Source organism: Falco cherrug, chromosome 4 (genome assembly GCF_023634085.1).
Source record: "Falco cherrug isolate bFalChe1 chromosome 4, bFalChe1.pri, whole genome shotgun sequence".
NCBI lineage: Eukaryota > Metazoa > Chordata > Aves > Falconiformes > Falconidae > Falco > Falco cherrug.
The window spans coordinates 36523179-36544236 of NC_073700.1; the positions used below are offsets into that span (position 1 = coordinate 36523179).

At 43.7% G+C, this 21058-nt stretch overlaps 1 protein-coding gene across 37 annotated transcripts in view; it reads right to left on the reverse strand.

The window, feature by feature from the left end:
* MAPK8IP3 (mitogen-activated protein kinase 8 interacting protein 3) overlaps positions 1-21058 on the reverse strand; it is a 70746-nt gene that overhangs the window by 13218 nt on the left and 36470 nt on the right. For 10 of the 37 annotated variants that reach the window (XM_055706651.1, XM_055706645.1, XM_027810186.2 and 7 more), the window contains 13 exons: positions 19092-19210; positions 15529-15540; positions 14150-14167; positions 11714-11771; positions 10573-10725; positions 8948-9029; positions 7012-7163; positions 6384-6440; positions 5738-5908; positions 3992-4151; positions 3055-3150; positions 1460-1621; positions 365-530 (listed from right to left, as the gene is read on the reverse strand). In XM_055706651.1, the coding sequence (XP_055562626.1) occupies positions 365-530; positions 1460-1621; positions 3055-3150; positions 3992-4151; positions 5738-5908; positions 6384-6440; positions 7012-7163; positions 8948-9029; positions 10573-10725; positions 11714-11771; positions 14150-14167; positions 15529-15540; positions 19092-19210 (1406 nt within the window). The remainder of the gene's footprint in view (positions 1-364; positions 531-1459; positions 1622-3054; positions 3151-3991; positions 4152-5737; positions 5909-6383; positions 6441-7011; positions 7164-8947; positions 9030-10572; positions 10726-11713; positions 11772-14149; positions 14168-15528; positions 15541-19091; positions 19211-21058) is intronic. The other 27 variants (XM_055706658.1, XM_055706648.1, XM_055706657.1 and 24 more) reach the window with 19 other exon arrangements.

The window sequence follows — 21058 nt, forward strand, 5'->3', positions numbered from 1 at the left end:
CCTCACTCATGGTTCACTGCCCTGGGGAGGCACCGCAGCATCAGGCAACATCATGGTGAATGCCTTCATCCCTAGTGTCAACATCCAGGCCAGCTACAGAGCCCTCCCAAACCTGGGCAAGGCTTGCTCTTGCTCCCAAGAACCATCCTTTACGTGCCAAAGGAACAACTTACTACATGTTCAACAGTCAGGGATCTCCATGGAAGGGTCCTACGGGAAGGCAAAATCTGAATTATGGTTTTGAGGGACAATTACAGAATGCAGGAGGGTCCAAGGGTTAGTTATGAAGTGAGGACACTACATTTGTCACTCCTTAGTGGAGCAGGTAACCCTGTGCAGATCAAAGTGCCTGCGACCCACTTACCAGGGATGCTGGAGATGCAGAGCACATGAGCATTGCAGACAGTGAATTGGTCCACCACTGTGCCAGGCTGATTGGCATCAATAATTACAACTTTACTTGTTGACAGCGTACTAGTGAGGATCCAGACACGACTGGACGTGGCATCCATTTCATGGAGCTCCTTTGCCTTCAGGAGAGCAAACAGACAGGCATAATCAGTGCTCCTCTCAGATCAGACTGAATGTATTAATGCTTGGCAACATTTACACACGCAAATAGCACAATGCCGGCTTCAAAGAACCAAGTGTCTTCCTAATGATGCAAATAAACAATATGAACTATGCATATTGCATTCACATTGCCACACTAGTATCTGCAACACTGGCCAATAAGCCTATTTGGCTCCTTAGGGTTAGAGGAGTTTGACCATTAAATTCTCTTCTGAGATGTCTGTCTAATGTATCACGGAGCATTCACTTCAGACAGGAGACCATGGAGCTGGGACGCACTCAACCTACCGGCTTAAGCAAGCTGATCTCAGAAGACTTATAAGGCAGCAGTGTAAGACAGCTGTGGGAAAAAAACCCCACACACCAGAAAGAATAAAACATTGTATTATTATATGTAAATTACAGCTTTGTTCTATAAAAAAAACCTCAAACCCAATGCCTAAGACTACTAAAAACCAGCTGGAATAAATCTCGAGAGCTCCAACTCCTGAACCAAACAGGCTCATGGACTCTGCTACTACGTCTACTTTCTTTTTAACAAAGCTTTGCCTGAATTTATGTATTATTTTTTAAATTTACTGTGATGAGGGCTCCATAATCTTCCTAGAAACCTCATCAAGTAAATTACCCTTATTAGGATTTTTTTCAAAATTCCAAACGTTTCAAAAGTAGAAGTTAGAAAATTTTATCCCGAGTGATCCATCCCAAATCACACAGAAAGTTACTGAAGAGCCAGAATACCACAACCCTGTCCCACAAGACAATGTCTCAGAAGTACAAAGAGTATTACATAGCATAGCACAAAGGTACTGAGAAAGGGGGCATGTCACGGATGGAATTAGAAAGAACACTGGCGGGAAAAAAGAAATCCATTTTCTTTCCTGACCTTCTTCTTTTCAGGAGACGTATGGCTACTTTTGTTGTTTTCGCCTTCCACTTCCCTATCACAGGTGAGGGGATCACGTCCAGGATCCAATTTCTGCCCGTTCCCAGGGTCCTGCTCCAAAGGTCTCCATCCCGTGAGATTGACTCCAGCTGCACACCACAGCTAAGGAACAGAAACAGGAATCTTAAACTAAGAATTCTGGAGGCTCCAGGCTCGCTCTAAAATCAGGTGCCTTTGTGGACAACTGTGGACACATGTGAAACACCTGAAATATTGACTTGGAAACAATGGATCTTGCTGATTTCTACTAGAAGACGTAGTCAGATTTGATGGAGGTAAGATAAAGGTTCTCTGAACCCTAGTGAAAATCACTGGTTTTTTAACAGATGTGACTGGAAATTGTAAAGAAAATAAAGATAGTAAATTGAGTGCATAACTGAATACAGGCTTCTGAAATGTCCTCAGTTTTTCTGACTGCGGAGTTCCTAAGTCATTGTAGCAAAGCAAGCAGGACATGGCATATGTTACTAGCCCAGGACACACGAAGCAGTACTGCTTAACTAAAATCGACAGCCACTGCTTGGCTGAGGATATGCATTCAGTGCATTCCTGTTCCCTAGTCCTCATCCCACCCCTTGCACTCTTCTGCTTCCTCACACACTCCTTTGCCCAAAAACCAGTGTCTGATCTTAGAGAGCCATTTAAAGAAACAGACAGGAAAAAAATGAAGTCACACACAAAAAAAAAAAAAAAATAAAAAAAAGTCTACTGGTTTAGTTCCCTACCTAACAAATGTAGAGTGAAAGAAGCACACTGCATATTTTCTGAAATTAAATCTAGCTAACCTTCTATGAGCTATTTCCAGGTAGTTTTTTAGGAAAATACTGCGAACAGGACTACAGAAACAGATACTGGATTTATCAAAAATCATAAAGCAAAGATGCTAAACACAGTAATATCCAAAGATTACACCAACCCTCTAAAAACAACTAATAGCATCAGAATTTTATTACAACTTAAACACCACAATGACATAAATGTGCTGCCCTGTAGAGAGATGACCATCTATTCTTAACCACAATTCTGCTCAAAATATTCTAGTATCGACAGACACAGCTTCACAAAAATCCACTCTAGATAATTTTGGCCTGTTACCGGTGAATCCTGGTCAACAGCGGAAACTAAGAAAACATGATGAAATGCATTTTTACATTCCCCTGCTCATCTTTATGAATTTTTATATTGTTTTGCATTATACCATAAGGAGCCTTAGCAAAAGCCTTATAAGCATAGAATTTTGCTAATATTATTGAAGAGTTGTCTCAAAAAAAAAGCGTAGTTGTAAGACAAAAGCATGGAATCTGGCAAACACAATCAGCTGAGAATATGTCCTTACAGAGAGAGGCATTTTCCCCTATGTACACCAGAAGCCACCACTCAAAAAAACGGGAAGCAGAAGACAGAATTTGGAATATATAATGTAAAAATACCCAACCAAACAGACTGTTGTAAAAATTGCACATCTATAGACCAAAATTCTTTGCTTATTCCATGTCCCCCTTCTGGACTGGAATGGTTCGCAGAGACAATGTTACCTTCATGGTCGGGTCCTTCTCTACAAGGGGGCGACAATAGACAGGTACGGGGACGTTTTTCATGCGGGTGTCTTCCTGCCCACCGTTGGGACTCAGCTGTAGGGAAGAGAGGCGCAAAGCTGTAAACGCCGAGTTATGGTAAATGAGATGTAACCAATGTGGCAGAACCAAACTTGTTAGCCTCAGAGCTGCATGCTGCTGAGGCTTCATCTCACATCTTGGGTGAAACAAGAGTCCCTACAGGGATGGGAGCAGACAGCCTGAGAGACTGCCTCTCTCACCATGATACGGTGCCCCCGTTATGGTCACCAGAGGCTATACGCTGCACTGCTGACAGAGAAAGGGTTGTTAACGGATGCTCCCTGCAAGGAAGCCAGAACACTGGTGTTCCTTTTCAATCACGGCCTGAAACTCATCCACTTTCAAGTCACACTGCAAGACTCCTTCTTCCAGGCAGTCTTTGACCAGTTAATTGAGCCACAGGCCAACAAATGAGGCTGATGACATTTGACTTCGCATTACTGCTGGGGAGAAGCAGGAGCAAACGGCGCTGCATTTGAGTTTTACGCTAAACAATTGGTAAAGTTCTCAAAAGTATCAACGAAATATCTAATGTACGAGCCCAATTATAATAACAAAGGAAATAAAAACAAGCACTGGGCTCTGGACAAGGAAGCTTAATTACTTTTGGTTTAGGGTAGGTTCTTTCAGAACCTTCATGCAAAGGAACGCCCCCTCCATTGACTTTGGTGGAAATAAAGAAAACATTATTTTGAGCTGTGCCTACAATTATCAGCCAAAGAAAACATGCATATCATATCTCTAAATGAGATATTTAGGGACTAAGGCTAAGGTTACCAGTGGGAGAGTTAGGTCTTCACTGGTTGCACTGGGAGGGACAACGTGCCCTCAGCCTGTCCGGAGACTGATCCCCTACCTGTTTGTATTTGGCAGGGAGGCTCCAGCCACAGGCCTGCAATCGCCCGTCATCGTTCCGTACGTGCTCCCGGACCTGGCGGTACTGCTCCCGTTTCTGCTCCCGACGCGCTGAGGACGTACAGTCACTGAGGAGAGAAGAAACAGCGTCACTTCCCAACCTATGGTTAAAAACAGAAGCTGAAGGTTAACGGAACATTACCGTAGCAGCGGGAGGAAACATAAAGCAAACCAAATCCATCTTTGAAAACAGATGCAGGAAATTGGAAGATAGAAAGCTCTGTTAAGAAGACAATACTGGCATCCCTAATCTTTTAACTCCCTGTTACCTGAGCGATGTGGCAGGCCAAATCATTGTCTTCTGTACTGCAGTGCTCCACAAGGCCTTCAGAAACAGGGAAGCAACCTTCCATAAGGCCTACGAATCTATGAGATTACACTGATTTTTGCTTTGCAGTTACAATTTACTGATCTAATGTCTCCACCAGGAAGGCATTTTGAGTTCTTCCCCTCTTCATTACAGTCAACTATTTATTTTTCTGTCCGTTTTAAAGCTTTCTCTGCTGACAAGGGAAATATGCATTAAGTGCTGTTGAAACGGCTGGTTTCAACAGAACAACTCCAGCTTTGCACTGGCAAAGGTTAAAAGAAAAATTGATCTGTGAGCTCTTAAGATATGTTTTAATATAAACAAAGGCTGTTTGAATATCAGTTCCAGCTCTCAATAGGTTTTAAAAGTATCATTCCAAGTACAAACAACATCAGCAAAAAAATCCAATCTAAATCAAAAAGCCCTACACACACACATAATGACATATATACTTAAAATAAAAATAACCCCCTGCTAAAACAAAACATCTCCCTCCAAAAGCTCCCTGGGGAGAGGGTGAAACAGCTTCTGGCAGCGATTAGTCACATCATTTAAAGCACTGCTGAAAAGCATTCAGACACCACACAATGACTGTGATAATGTAGTCAGATAAAAAGAACATAATATAGGCAGTGGGTATCTACAAAATACAAATTTACCCTTCTAAAGATAATCTCTCTTCTCCTGATCTAGCACCTTTCCAACAAATCCTTCTTACAGCAGAAGTTATAATACTTTACTATCACAGTCTCCAAAGTCCTTCCACAAAAACATACCACAGATGAAACTGTACAACCTCGTAAGGGCAGCACGCATTTTAAAGTCAAGTAAAGCACAGAAAAGTTTTCTCCCTTCATGTAGGAGACATAAAGAACATGGAGAAGACTCTGCAGTAACAACACCTAGAGACTCTTTTTAAAGCATGGTTAAGATTAAACCCAAATATTGTACCTAAACGTGCTGTTGAGAGAACTTTTGTCTTCACCTAAATTCTCTGTCAACAGGGTTGGGCAAGACACTCCGTCCCACTGCCCCAGTGTTGCCATCACACTCTACCACAAAAGCCCTACTTCATTCCATCACGCAGTCTGCAAACACGTTGCAGAATGAGGACTGAGGCCAACTCAAGCCTAGAGCGGGGTCCCTGCTGAGATGAACCATCATGGCCTAGAAAGCCATGGCAGTGATGTTTAGGGAAGACAAAGTTTGCTGAGCTCATCGACGTGGTAAATAAGTGAAAGATCGGGGATATAAACCACAAGAGACAGAAACACATTAACACCAAAGACTCTTTTTTTAGAGCTGAAAACAGCTTATTTCAAGAAAAGCCGCTATTTTGGAGAGCTACAGGGGGACCTGGCTTAGCACACAACTCACTCTTCAGGGAAGAACTCCAGGGTGCGGCTGCCGGAGGAGATCTGGCACATGGTGTGACTGCGACGCTGGCTGAACCCTGCTGTTGTTGGAGACTTGTAGTGGATGTTCACAGATGGGTAGGTCCTCTTGGCTGGCGGGGGACTCGAGGAGGAGCTGAACAGACGGCTGAAGCTAGGGACAGAAGGCCAACAAGTAAGAGAAAAGGTGCCTGCGGAGACAACACACCACAGATTCACAACAGGGGAAGCAAGAGGTAGGCAACTAGGGGCTGTAAACCCTTCATGAAAACTGCCCTGCTTCAAACATGGAGCCAAGTCCTCAGTTTGATTGACATAAGGTGTTTTTAGCTTTCAGAAACAGATACTTTCTGAAAACAGCCCTTTATTAAAACTGATTGGGAGTGTATGTATCTTTCCACTCCAGAATACCCGTGAACTTTTTCAGTGTGTAAAACAAAACCAATGCAAATGTTCAAATCTGATTTTAACTTCACGACGGACAAAGGAAGCTCTTGAAGGCAAAAAGGTTCAGCTAACACTTCCAATTGATGTTTCATTAATATCAGAGTCTATTAAGTTGCTGTCTAAAGCAGAAATGGCAACACTTCCCCTTCTCTTAATCTTACACAAACCACCAAAGAACTTACAACTGCCAGATGGTGGATTTCTTCTTCTCCTGGACGGACGGGTGCTCACGGGAAGCTCTAAGGACAGACACAACAGAAGCAAGTAAATTTCAGCATCTCTGCCAACCCAAGTTTCTGCCAACCAGAAGGCCGCTTCCATCAGGGAAGCCATGTCAAAATTCAGAATTCATTCTAACATGTTTCAAAACACAGCACATGAAGTGACATGCACTGGTCTTTAATGTAAGCACACCCAATTGCTTTATGTTTCAATGTTGACATGAAGGACAAGTAAGTTTTATCAACTCCCTGCAACACTATCATCGCCAGAGTACCAGTCTGCTAACTATAAACCCCTCCATTATACACACTTCAAGCCATATTAATTAGAAGCAAGCACAGCTTCTCCTAGCTTAATTAGCACACAAGAAACAACTGCCCAGAGTTTCCAAATAACAACGTCAACTCGAGATTTGGGCGCAGGTTCAGGAATAAGAGAGAAAGAATTAGGTATTAGGAGAGAAGCAACTGTCTGGAAAACTTCCAGCACTTCTCAACCCGTATCTTGGTAGGGGTTCCACTGACCACAAGGTCAGACATGGCCAGGTTTTGTCTTAAAATAGGAATGTTCTCCAACACCCAGTCTCACCTGATCATCTCTGTCCACCTGACAGCCTCCTGGAGCTCCATCAACCTCTCTTTGTATTGATTGCGCTCCATCAGAACCCGGGCCATTTCCACGCGAGTGAAGCGGCGGCGCTGAGCTATGGGAATGTTGTCCTGCAGGGGGGAGGAGCACTGCTTCAGCCAACAAAAGATGGAAGGGGATTGATGTTAGTACAGGACAAGTCAGGAGACAGAAAGACACAGCTGTTAGTTCTCCTCCTGTTCTGTTGGATTATCCCCTAAATTCCCCATATGAAGTGTTAATTCTAGACAAGTGAGCTCCAAACTATGGGCCACAGACCTCTGGGGTGTTCTGCAAACCCATGGAAATTAGAATTAGAATCACCACCAAATCGAAAACCCCACCCAGGGACTATTGCCAGAAAGGTGCTCTGATAGTCTGCAAGGGATTACGAGAGCTGACAGTGGTCCACTGGTCCAGAAGTTTGGAAAGCGAAGTTTTAGTTCATTAGCAAAGGCAGTCACAAGCAGCAGGGAGCACTGCACAACGCCGTCCGTCCCCTCAAGAGGGCCAGGAAGGAGGCATTCTGTTAGTACACGCTGATAAAGGTGTAGGGCACAAGAAACTGAAGAAAAGCCTTTTCCTCTTTGGTGACACAACTTGGCCTTGCAGCGAGAACACATGCAGCTTTGGGTTTGGAGGCAACAGGAATGAAATTGTTTGTCTCCTTCAAGGAGGGGAAAATGAGAACAGCATGGCTAAGCTGGGGCAAATATCTGCCCAAAAGGAAACAGTCAGGGGGTTGGGAACTCGTTACTAGTAAGTGGCACTGAGTTGTGCCTAGACTGTGACAATTCCCAAGCTCAGCCTGGCTGGTGAGTACTGCTGAGAGCTGCAATAGCTCGAATTAACCAAGTCCCTCTCCAGCCTCCCTGGACTTGGAACAAACCTGTACGACCAGTCAAAACAAGAAGCGTATAAATGAAAAGGAATTCTACGAGATTTTTTTTATAATTAAAAAAAACAGACCTTCCGTCAGTCCAGCTTAAAAGAAATCCAGCCCTCTTCAGTATCTCACAACCACAACTTGAAAATTTTCCTATCTACCTAAACTCTCAACTGACCAAGTTCACCCCAGTTCAGTCAAAAGAATTAGGCTAGAACTGAACCTGCTCCAATACCTTTTACAAAGAAAGAACACAGTAATATTGAGAAGAAGGGTACCTAATGCCCTGTCCTAGCAGAGTGACATTTACAAGGAAAATCTCTGTTAATGCTTTGATTTGCGTTTTTTTTTTTGCTACAGTTGCTTTGTTGAAAAGCTTCTACCTCAGCCAAAATAGTTTTAAGAGCTCTCACAGAAGAACAGTCCATAAACCTTCTCTGTGTCTACCTTGTAATAGGCAGTACTGGCTTATGTAAATGAAATAACGAGAAAAACAATGCTGCAAGACTGAGATTACAGAACTAATAAAAGGCGGCAGTTACTGCGGCAAAGCTGTCTGTGGTATAACCTGGATTTCAGTGTACAACAGCCTGATGGCTTACAGCTTCGCTGCCATTGTGGAGACAAGGTCTTCTGGAGAAGTCTGGCTATCACAAGACCCCGAGAGAAACCACACTGCACGTGACACTTCAATTCAAAATCAGGGAGAACCAGATAGAACAAGAAGGTGCGGAGCAGGGCACTGCTCCAGCACCGTTCTGCAGAAGCCACATCATGCATGGTATGTATTGCCGTTCTGTCAGCTGCTCATCTTAGCTGAACTATGGTTTGAAGTTGTAAAAAGAGGTAATCTCATGGCATCTGTTTGTTAGCAATGCTCATCAACAACAATCTGCAATCACTGTTAATGAAGGCAGATCAGCACACATCTCTGGACTGACAGACCTGCAGTAATACAGAGTAAGTATATAAACCCCCTTTCCCCACAGGCATTTTAGTAATGTAATATACCAATTCTGTACAGAGATAGCTGCTTACATCCTCCACCTCCTCTTTGGGTTCTCGTCGGGCAACAATCGCTTCAGATTTCACTCTAGGAAACAGGAAGAAAGGCATCAAACCACCAAGTGATACCATGGCTGGCCCCAAGGTGTTTTGGTAGTATGGGAAGGTCTGTCTGCCCACACCACAAGGAAGCGTTTTCAAACTGTGAGCTAAGCAAATCATGAGATGTTTTTCTGGTCTCTTGCAGCATGTTACTCTGAAGAGCTTCACCAGCATCACCCCATTCCTTTGGAACATTTGATGTAAGCACCAAAATACTGACCACTGGAACAGTCCAGCCGCTTTCTATTTCAGAGCCGTGATGTTCAAATGTTTGGTGAGATCTTACCCGTGGGAAAAACTGAGCCATTATCAGCATTGAAAATGCTGGCTTAAGTTCTTCTTCTGGGCTGCTTCTGGTTTTAAGGCAGTGAAAAAAGCTTCTAATATGAAGGACAGTTTGCCATAACAGTAAAGAAGAGAACACCAAATCAGTGTTAATGAAATACCTGAAGGACTTAACCGAGTGCTTTTAATTTCATTAAACTCCATACCGAGGTGCACTCATGCAGTTCCATTTGAATTACAAGCCCTTTTAGTAACAGCAAAGGCACTGTGGAAAAAAAATGCTGTCCCCATCTCTTAAAAAGGCACATTTGCCCATTAAAAGTCCACATTCCCACTGCATTATACATTATATATATTCTGAGGCTCAAAAGGCATTTTAAAAATCACTTATTTCCTCTGCTTGTGAGACTACTTTCATTTCAGATATTTTGAAAAACAAGAGACCAGTCTGTGTTATTCTTGGTCATTCTGTGCTCAGATTAGTGAGGCAACATTCCAGATTCCAGCTGCAAAATAAGCACTGTCCTCTGAATTCAGATACCACAGTGCAATGTACAGCTAGTCAAAATGTAATTATGTTGCTTTAAGCCCTGTGGGGCATCTTTAGTTTTATGCACGTGAAGTTGTCAAAGGCTTTGCTACACGTTCAGGCTTTGGTTTCTCTAGTTTGAGTGGAAAATAAGAAGTGAGATTGCTCCAAATGCATCCTGCATAGGAGTTTAAAATCTCTTCTGCCTCTTCTTCTCATTCTTAATATGAACAATGAAACAATTACCAATACTGGCATGTAAATATCGTTTGTGGCAATCTGTATTAGCTCTTTCATTAAATGAATGGGCATTCATTCCTCCCAGAGCTATCTTGGCTGCTGCGAGGATCAAGCTCTTGACAGCTTCATTCAAAACTACTGGTTTCAAAATTCTTTCCTCCCCGCCCCCCCCTTCTGTGTATATTTGCAAATTGAAACTCTGAATGCTTCTCCTCCGGGGAGCCTGGATGTACAGTTGCTGCTGCAGAATCCTAGTCCTGGGGAGGAAAATTCTGCAGGTTTTCTAAGGTTCAATAATCCATTTCAAACCAATAAAAACAACGTAACACTAAAAATCTCTTCCACCTACCATCAGCCTTGAAGTGCTCTTAAGGCACCTCTGAATTCCAGTGCTAACCTCCGAGAGGGAAACAGAGGAGGCAGGTTTATCACTCGTGTCCTCCCAGGTCCCTGGGACAGGGTGTGAATCACTCACCTTTTCAGCTCCTCCTCCAGCTCCTTGACTCTGGTTTCCATTTTGGCTTTGGCCTGCTTCGTTGCTTCAAGCTCGCCCTTCAGCACTTCTTGCTCTCCAGACAGCTGGTCCACCTTGGCAATCAAATCATTCTTCACAACGTTCAAAGCATTTCTTAAGGGTGTGAAAGGGACAATAAGCAAAAACGCCCAAAACCAGCAGCTATCCGTAAGAGAGACCTGAAACTAAAGTCACAGGTACTACAAGGAGAGTTGAAACAAGTGTTTATACAATTCAGCCCAGCTATAACTGATGGAGAAGTAGATTTTGGCAGGAAGGAGCTGCAGAAGAACACAGAAATCACCATAGTTGTTTGGGATGAGGTTTGCCCAGTCCTGCACCCTGACTGACAGACCAACATCCTCTTAAGAAGATGGCAAAATGCTGCAGAACAGAGGTGTAGGGTAACCTATCACCTACATAAGGCTCAAATTATTTTTAACAGGATGAAGATCTGAAACACATCTTTCAGAACTGGCGTCATCTGTAATTGTGGATATTTGTGGATGATGGTAATATAAATAAGCATTTCCAATCTGCTCCGAAATACCTCAATACCTTTAAAATCAGCACCTTCAAGCTCTCCAGCTCTCCCCTAGGAATACTTTGCCTTCCTCTTCCTGGCTGCTTAGCTTTAGTACCTGGTTTGCCAGCTTTTCTCAAAAAGTAAGGCCATCACACCATCTACTTCTCCCTTACCAACTATCGATCTTTGAAAATTCTTTTCAACAGTAAGGCAGTTTTCTTTTCAATTAGCAAACTTTGCAAATAAAACCTTATAAACAGCAATATCCTCACAGAGGCTCAGACCCACACCTAGATTCCCACTGAAGTTAATTAAAAGCTTGCCATTGATTTCAGTTGGGATCAGACCTTACCAGCACATGCCCAGAGATTTCACCCAAGTGCCTGCAGCAAAGAAACTGGAAAGTCACACAGAAAAGCAATTCCTCCTCTACAATTCAAGGACCGAGTATTCAAGAGAACCCGTTAGACAAATGAGCAAGCCCCTGACCGGCAGGAGTTCTGGCCAAGACCTACTTTGAGATGACATCTCGTTTATAACTAGGCAAGCAGTTCAGAGCAGGCAACAGTTCCTTACTTGGTCTCCAGTAGCTGCGAGTTCTCCAACAGCAGATTCCCCACTTCTTTGCCCATTCCTGAAAAGAAAGGCCAGGCAGTTTTCACCTGCTCTTCTAGAAATACGAAGCGTGCGTGGCACTGCCTGACTCATGCTTGAAGAAGAGAAATCACTTTTGTTAGGCTTCCCTAGGCTTCGGTGTCCTGCTGTGAAGAGCGGAGTGCCTCTTGCTGAAAGACCGTGCAGCACAAGCAAAGACACCCATGTGTCCTTCCGTAAAGAGCCCAAATGCAGACCTAGCTTCTCACCCCAACTTTCACAGACTCCCTTGAGAGGGACGGAGAAGAAAGCTTCACTAACACCAATTAGGGAAGTCAAGTCAGTAACTCCTGGTTCAGCCATGAGCCATTGCAACCATTTTTTAGCATCACTCATACAGAAAGAAGGTAGAAGTTTATGGGTTTTTCACAGAGGACAGCAGAACACTGTCCAAATTGCTGGCCAGATCTGCACATCAGTGATTTTCTCTCTTAGTATAAGCCAAATTTTCTGTTTCTCAGTACAGATTTGGGATCATGGTTGTGACCAGTTTCATGCACATGAAAAGCTTCCCATTATCAGCGTTCCACTAGAGGAACTGTAATAGGACTTTAGACTATCTATTGCTCTACCTACATTTAACAGTTTTCTCACAGATGTTTAAAATCTGAAGTCTCGGTCCCATCACTTATGACCCATGCTCAAGAAAACATCTACATCAGACACGCTGCGCTTCCACCTGGTCATCAACGTGTGACAACTGCAATATGCAGACTGGGTTGCAAGCACTGTGAAAAACCTGAGGCTAGGAGTGAGGTTTTTCAGTATTTCTTAATTAAGAAATTCAGTATTTCTTAAAACCAAAAAGAAAGGAATTTAGGGACCAAAAGCACATCTGGGTTGTTTCCTGCTGCCAGGGACCTGCTGGCTCATAGGGTCAGCTTCTGTTTTACAACGGGGAATACAGGCCACCTGAGAACTAGAAGCAGAGAGGCCTCTCCCTCCTGGGGGACAGTGCTCAGGGCTGCAGCTTATTTCTCACCACAGGTCCCAGAACATGAAGAAGTCTCACACCCATCAGTGTTTGTGCCGAAGCGCTCCTTGTCCTGCCCTCTGAACTACCTTCCTTTACAGCAAAGACATCAACAGTTTTCATGATCCATTATTTGCTGATTAATTAATATTTGCAATAAAATAAAAACAACACAAACTTGAAGTAAATGAAAGTTAGAAAAACATGGGAGCATACAAGAAGTGAGAACACATCACAACACTCCAACATACAAATCCTCTTCCCACAGTTAAATGGGATGAATTATGATGGCAAAAGAAAATTCCCAGCAAGAATGAGTAAGAAGCAGCTTTTTCAAATTACGTTTGAAAAATTAGTAGACAGATAATTAATCACTTTGATGTTTCAGGCAGCATGTTCTTTGGATGCTGTGTCAAAGAATATTACAAACAACAGAAAAGTGAGAGACACTACCTGCAGTGTGAACAGAAGTGTGGTTTTGGTTTGGTAAGGTGACCTATAGCTCTTTCTTTCGTGGTATGCCCTATGTTCATTGGAAGATCAAGAAATCAGCTGTTTACTAAATTATTGTCTTGTTCCTTTTTAGTGATTCTACAAATCATCAAATAAATACTTAGCCAGTAAGGCATTAAAATGGCACAAGGGTGTTACAGGTGCTAAGAGACATCAAGGGAAAGAGTTCATCCTGTTTTTTTGGACTAAATCTTTTTCCTTCCCATTCTTGAGTCATCTATCCCTCTCCATGTCTGTTTTGGGGAGAGAAAGGAACTCTGGTGAAAAGGGTGAGCTATCACACCAGAACTAAAAGTCATAGTGTGTCTCAACCATCAGTATCCTCACCACAGCTTCTACCTTATTTGTGTGCAGCACAGTGACAGCCCAATGCTTTAACAGCCCAGAGGTCTGAAGGGCTAGGCTTGCAATAAAGAAACGGATGAAGCCTTCCAGAGCCATAGGATGGACACTATGAGACAACCTTATGCAGGTTATGGGAAAGCTCTGCTCCTGGGGAAAAAAAAAAACAACTCACTGTGGAGCAACTAAAAACTCTCTTCACCCCTTTGTGGTGTGGAGCAAAGGGAAGAGGTCTGGACAGAGCTCTGACAGAGCCCATCCTACACTGTGCACCTCCTGTAGCCAGGCAAATAGTGTGAAGCATCAAAGTGGATAATCAACCAAGAGAAACGGAGAATCCCCAAACCACAGCTGCGTCCTGCTTCTTGGAGAGGTGATACGACCATCACAAAAAAACAAACCAAGGTAATGCAAGACATATGGAGGGATGCTGAGTGAATGGCAGAAATTTAGTAAGAAATGCACATTTTTAAAAAAAGAAAGGGAAAAAAAAAAGAAAGGGAAAAAAAGAAAAAAGGCCTTCGCCTTACCAAAGAAATCATCCCGTACTATGAGAGCCATCCCATACGAGAAAGGGAACAGAAAGAGATGGGGACAAAGGGGAAGAAAGGAAGAGAAAAAAAGCAGCCATTAAGTACCAATCTGTAAATAGCAAACACAGCAGCTCATCAGCACGTGTACCTGTGTGTGGTGCCAGTGTATGTGATGCTCAGTAGTAACTAATCTACACCTTGCTCTGCTGCAGCCTGGCCTAACGAGTATTTACACTCGAGTGTCAGAACAAGCCTGAGATGAGCTCATCTGTTTCTTCCATCTTCATCACCTCCCCTGGACTACAGGCCTGAGTTTCCCATTCCCACAACAAAGGTAGTTCAACAGACGTTATGAACAGGGTGAGGGGAGGACAGGGGCAGGAGGGAAAACAGAAGGTGGGGTGTGTATCAAAGCTCTCATCTGGCCCTTTTGCACTGGCCCAAATCCACCTCCACACTGCAACAAACTCCGACTCAACTTCAGTGGGAGGTTTTCTGAGAAAGGACCACAAAAAAGTGGCTTACAGTTTGAACTAAAAGAAAGGATGATGCCATCCCTTTCTTTTGTGACCTTACAGCGCAAACACCACGAGGTGCCTGGCAAGGCAATGGGGACAGCTATCATGTCTGTGTAAGTCACCTGCCCTTACTACAGGGAAAAATTCACCCAGTTTGCACTGAAGTCAAGAGATCCCCTTGACTTCATCTAAATTGCATCAGGGCCCATGTGCATTTTATGGAAACCTTCTGACCACAGAGCACAGCCCTAAGGCAGCAAGTCTTCAAAACAGAAGACAGAGGTATCAAACTCCTACCAGAAAGGCAAAGCTTCCATGAAAGACAGGTTTTGCCACTCTAAGTCATCAAGAAAAGTGTCTTTAACATCACTGCAGCTATTCCAGAAGACGGCCAACGTGCATCAATGAACCACAGCGGCCATCATGCGCACGGAAGGATCCCCGCAGCGTGGTTCGCGGGGAGGACAGTGGGAATCTCACTCAGTACCATGCCCACCCAAGCCCTGCTTCAAGCACAGCACCCATCCTGACAGGAAAAAAAAGCACTCTGAGGCCCCAAGACTTTGGGTGACAGGCCAGTGTAACACAGTGGAGCAAACCTGTGGAAAGCCACACAAGAAAAGCTTACTGAAACGCAGCAGGCTTGTGAGCACAGCACGGGGACGTCCTGCTGCCCAGGGCCCCACCAGTGCAAGGCAACCAAGCAAGGCGAAGGTGGGAGAAGTCTGCAAAGCCAACCGTGTTTGGACAAGAGCAGGGGAGTATCACACGTGTATACCACATCATTTCACCTTAACAAGGAAAAAAAAAACAAAAAAACAAAACCAAGAAAAGAAACTGAGCAGAGGAGATACACACCTGAGAACTCCCCTATGGGCCATGTCCAGCGAAGCACAGAGAGACAAGGGGAAAAAAGGAAGTGAAAAAAGGATCAATCAGTGACTGAAACCAACAAAATAAAAATTTTGTTCAAAAAAAAAATTAACAATGATTCAGCCATTTCAATGTCAAAAGGCATGAAATAGTAAGGACAGGACCTGCCATGACTGTAGATGGCATGACTCTACATAGAGGACATTAAAAAAAATCAGGGGAAGGTAACCTGCGGTACAACCGCAACCACATGCCTCAGCTACCCCCAGTTTTCCAGATGTGAATCTCAGGCAATCACATCTTCCTGGACTAGATAAACCTTTATTTTCTTTTTATTTAGTTGTGTACCACTAAATGCAAAACCGCTAGTTCCTACTACCTTCTCATACCCCCTCCCATGTGACTTTAGCAACTAGATCTTCTGATAACATGTGCTCTTCAGTGATAATACAGCTTGCAAAAATCAGTTAGTTGCATATAAACACCCCCCCCCCCCCCCTTTTTTTTTTCATTGCAGTTCTGGGACTCTGATAATCCCATTTCAACTTCTGTACAAAAAACTACGCATAAACTTACCGCTAATATGACTGAATTTCTGTCTTCATCACAGAACCCCTGTTATTTGAAGGGAGGTTTTAAACTCCACAGCAAACACAGTGGGCACCCTAAAACTGAAAGGAAGGACCTGCCGATAGTGCACAACCAAACTGCTAGTGCTCCTTTGCATCCAGAAACTCTTGGGATAGGGAAGAACAGGAAGGGGGAGATGGGGGAGCCAACCCAGGATTGGGAGGGCAGAACCTGCAATTAACAAGTGAACATGCAGGAGAACAGCCAACTAGTGCTCCTAAAGCTGTATTGAGAGAAAGGGAATTTGGTCTACAATTACCACTAGTAAATAACTGTTTAACTTCCACATTTTTCTCTGGAATACTTCCTATAGAAACATGTATGTAAAGCAGCATTAGAGCTGGGATGGGGGGGGGCAGGGCAGGACACAACCCACATATTTATTATTTGGTATTGAAAAATAGCAGTGAAGAGTGCCAATTTTGTACCAAGAGATGCTGGCCACTTAGCAGATATCCAGAAGGAATGAGTAAGATTTTCCATTCAAGAAACAGACTTGCCTGCCAGCTACTGTTCAAGGGTAATTTCTGTAAGATCCTTCTATTTTAAAGTCCTCTTTAATGAGATTTCTCTTTCTTTAAGAAACAGACCAAAAAGAGAGAATGCTCTTTGAAGATTGATTGCCAAGTTTTGAAAGAGACTGGAAGTATTCAAATTTCACTTAGGTAAAACTTCACCTAATTAATTCTTTTGATTTACAGTGAGAAGCGAGCTCCAAATACAACCCAGATAGAGCACTCTTTCAGCTTGTGGCTCTTGTTTCTTACATCACACCCATAAAGCACAATTTCCTCTGTGGCTCTTCAGACTCAAAAGGTATAGCAGGAAGACAGAACAATTTATCTAACAAAAAAGGCAAAATTTTGAAAATTTTGAATCATGTTGACCTATTTGTCAGTACTAAGACCTAGTCTTTTGCTTCCACCTTTACCAGACTTTCTTAGTGCTTTCTATAATGCAAAGCCGAGGCTGGGGGGGGGAGGGGGGGGGGCGGGGAGGGAAGTACAAATCTCATTTCTTGGTTAGAGATGTGACCTCTAAGATCTCTCTGCCCTCCTCCCTTCGTACAATCCTGCCAACATGTGCGTTCATTTTAAATAACACTTTTATATGGACAGTCAGTAGCCAGGACTCAACGAAAGGACTGATTAGATTAATGTTTCAGAACTATCCGATTTCATCCCAGCCTATCTCCCAGGTTTGTAAAGGAACCAGGAGAAGCCCTCGTATTCTGCTAGCCCACTGTGCCATCGCCTGCAAGAGTTTTGCTGCTCTGCTCAAACCAGAAAGTTATCCCAGCACAGAAACATACTCTTCATAAGCCACACTTACATGGGCACTGTTCAGCAGAGCCTCTGGACGCGGTTATTACAAATCATAACTGCCAAACAACGGATGATTCACAGCCCAAAATCAATCCCTGGTCTTTGGGCAGCCTTACGTACTGGAGGAGGTGAAGCACCTCTGACTTAACTGAAGCTGTGGTGATCAGCCTTGCAAGGTTTGGGCAACTAAAATCTTTGGCCTTTTGAAAACAACAGTCTGCATTTCTCACGGATCACTGGGTCAAGGCTACAGGGTAATAATCCAAAGGTCTCCAGAAGGCAGGCTTCCAGAAGTGGGAAACAAGTTGTCCAAAGCAGTTCATACACCAAGCAAATCACTTTTCTGAATACTAACTCTTAGAAGCCGACAATCCCTGATGCCCCAGCCATTTTGGGGAGAGAAGGAAAGCAGCAGTTGGCACAGGGATTCGTGGAAGACAGCCATATACCATACGCTCTCCTGGATAAGGAAGTACCTGAGGACCAAGATGAAATGGCTAATGGCAAGACTGTCAGTGTTTTTAATGCTTTGACTCTGCTAGGAAGAGAGCTCCCAATAACACACGGGGGCTGGCTGACCAAAATTCATTTCACAGCACATAGACGAAGCTTTAACCATCACATGCAGTTCCTACTGTCATCTTCACTTTAAGCAGGCATTCCCAGCCCTTCTGCAATGACTGTTAACATCCAGGTGATTCTCAAACCTGGAAATCTTGCTTCCCCTTCTAAATTCTTAATTTTTTAAGTACCGCACATTGGGTCCAACTGCAGGCAGAGAAAGCCTGTGCATTCATCCTGAATCTTCTGTAGACTTCTTTCTTCCAGCAATCTCAAGTTGGAGGTGAAACAATAAATGTTTTAACACTTCTGGCAATGGTCATCAATCCATGCATGAGAGCTCTCTTGCACGTTGCTGGGCTAGCACCATGCTTCCAAAAAAACCCCAAAACTATCCGTATCAAAAAGGTATTGCAAGCATTCTGATGACAGTCTGGATCTTGTTCTTACATTCCAGTCACACTAAAAAGAACGGCAAGGAAGGGCTCAGACCACCACCTGAGGCAAAGCTACATCTCTGACTGCTTCAAAGTCCTAGTCAGAAATATGGAATATAACCAGACTTTAGGTATTACAAGCTCCTTCTAAATCAGCCTGAGTAGTTAGTTACTACAGCTCTTAGCCTGACTATAAAAGGGTAAAAACTGGAATACAGACCATAATATTTCCATGCCATTTAAACTTCGAAAACTTAACAAACAAAAGGAGTTACTTTCTTGCAAATTTCAAGTGAACTCTATTCCAAGTAAAATTACAGGGGAGCCGGGGTTGGACAGGAAGCTGAATTTTGTCTTCAAACCATGTGGGAGAATCCTATAGAAAAATAACACGCACATAAAGACAACCCAAACACAAGTTACCCATCACTGTACTGCAGCTATATATTTCAGTCACGTAATGTCTCAATTTCTAAATATCCAAGTTTCGGGGAGAGGGCGGGAGAAGAGAGAGACACAATTTAAGTGCTCCTAGAAGCTTAATATCATTGTCATTGTACCAAAGAATACAGAATGGTTCTAAATAAGTTTTTACCTAGCAGATCTGCTCCTTCATCAACATCTCCGATAACCTCAGAACCTGCTGTGGAAAGTTCATGATACAGAGAGTCTGTGTTGATGCCAAATGCTTTGTTCACAATCCCCTGTGTTGGGCTGTTGTTGGAAGAAAAAAAAAAAAAAAAAAGACTCTTGTTACTTGGCAACATCATTTAAGCTAGAACGTTTCTCTCCAAAATACCGAGCATCCCAGACCACTGCCATCAAAACCCTGAGAGCACATACCATCTGTTCACCGCTAACCTCTGGGATTGTCGTTGCCTACTCTAGAAAATGGTCTTAGATGTGGGTATAAACACTTTCTAAGTGTCCTGCCTTGTATGAGGGGAATCAGCCAGCATGAAGAGCTGTGCAATTTTCCCAGCAATCTAACAGGAAGGTCAGTACTAACTCAAGTTGTGTGGCTTTGTTCTCAGATAAATCAAGTCTCAGTTATAAACCCTAGAGGTTACAAATGGGGTGCGGTAGCTGTCTCTGATATTATAGAGAAAAGGGAAAAAAAATGGTGGGTGTGTTTCAGTTACAGAAAAATTACAGTACCCAGACATCTGACAGCACTGAGGATTACAAATAGGTGCCGGGACTGCACCAGAACTAATCAGCTCACACAGTGTAACGGACAGCACAAGGGACAAGTGACTTGGCATCTGACCTAAAGACCTAATTCAGCTTGAACCTGCCTCTTCAGCATGCAGCTTTCAGAAGCTGTACGTAACTCAAAAGCATTCTGCTTTTAAAGCAGCAACCATCCTGTTCAGCAGCTCGAGTTAGCTTGCATCTCCTGTAGCTTCCGGTCTCACGACCTGGATCTGAGATCGTTGCCTGAAGAGCTCCCAATGCAGCAGCCCTCTCCATCCTCTTCTTTTCCTTGGGTTTGACCAATTTTTGATCTGACCTCACAAGTCACTTTTGTATTCCCCACACAGAGCTGTTTCGGCTATCTAGATTCCTCCTCTACCTGACCCTAAAAATTGTCCATGCATCCTACATACTCCGAGGGGAGCTTAACTGTACGTGGTTTCACAGCTGAGAAATGCATCTGTTATGGCTGCTCATAACCTCGATGAGGGTGCTCAACGGGGCAAACCCACTACAGATTTGGACTGTGAGAAAATCTTGCCTTAACTTTGTTAGGGTACTATCTTTTGCAACCCTGTAAGAGCTAGGGGGTTATTTTTGCTGGTATAGTGCCAAATTACCCACTGGAAGAGGGTAAAAGTTACCGAACCCTGTAAAATTAACTACCCAAGCTTAGTAAAAATGAATCCAGGTACTAATACTTCCAGACTAACACATGCCTCACAGCAACATGGTGCCAAAATCAATAGCCTTTAGGGATCCTCTTATTTAGAACAAAACAGGTGATGGATAGGAACCAGAGCAGCAGAATAGTTCAGTAAAAGTCTGCCAATTTAGAGAACTCTGTTGAGGTTCTGAGTGCATCAATGGGTCAAAACTGCCCTGACCAACCTCACCTGGGACCCGCACCCACCCACTGGTCCAAGGGCACCCTTAACCTCTGGCCTGCACCTTCAGTCCTTCTCTGAGCTACACTATAGGTGTACCTGTCTTCAGCCCTCTATCCGGCTGCTCCTGGGTAGCACCAGGACCTAACTCATCCCCTCGCCTTGTGTGGGGCTGCTGGTGGAGCTCATTATCAGTGCCGTGCCCTCTCTGCTTGGAACCTGCAAGACTGGGATTGCTGGGGTTACTCCTGCTTGTCTGCCCTCATGGAGCAGCCCTGCTTCTGCTCTTCAAATACTTGAAAAAAGTAAAACTGGAAAAAGCCTGAGGTTTTAAACCTGAATCCAGAACTGATCTATTAGACAAATGCATCTTTTCTCTCTTCCCGATAGCTTAAGCCCATGTCCTCTTTGCCTGTCTTAAACCTTTTGTTGCTCCATCTCTATCCTCCCTGATCGAGCAAGGCAGACAAGCCCAGCC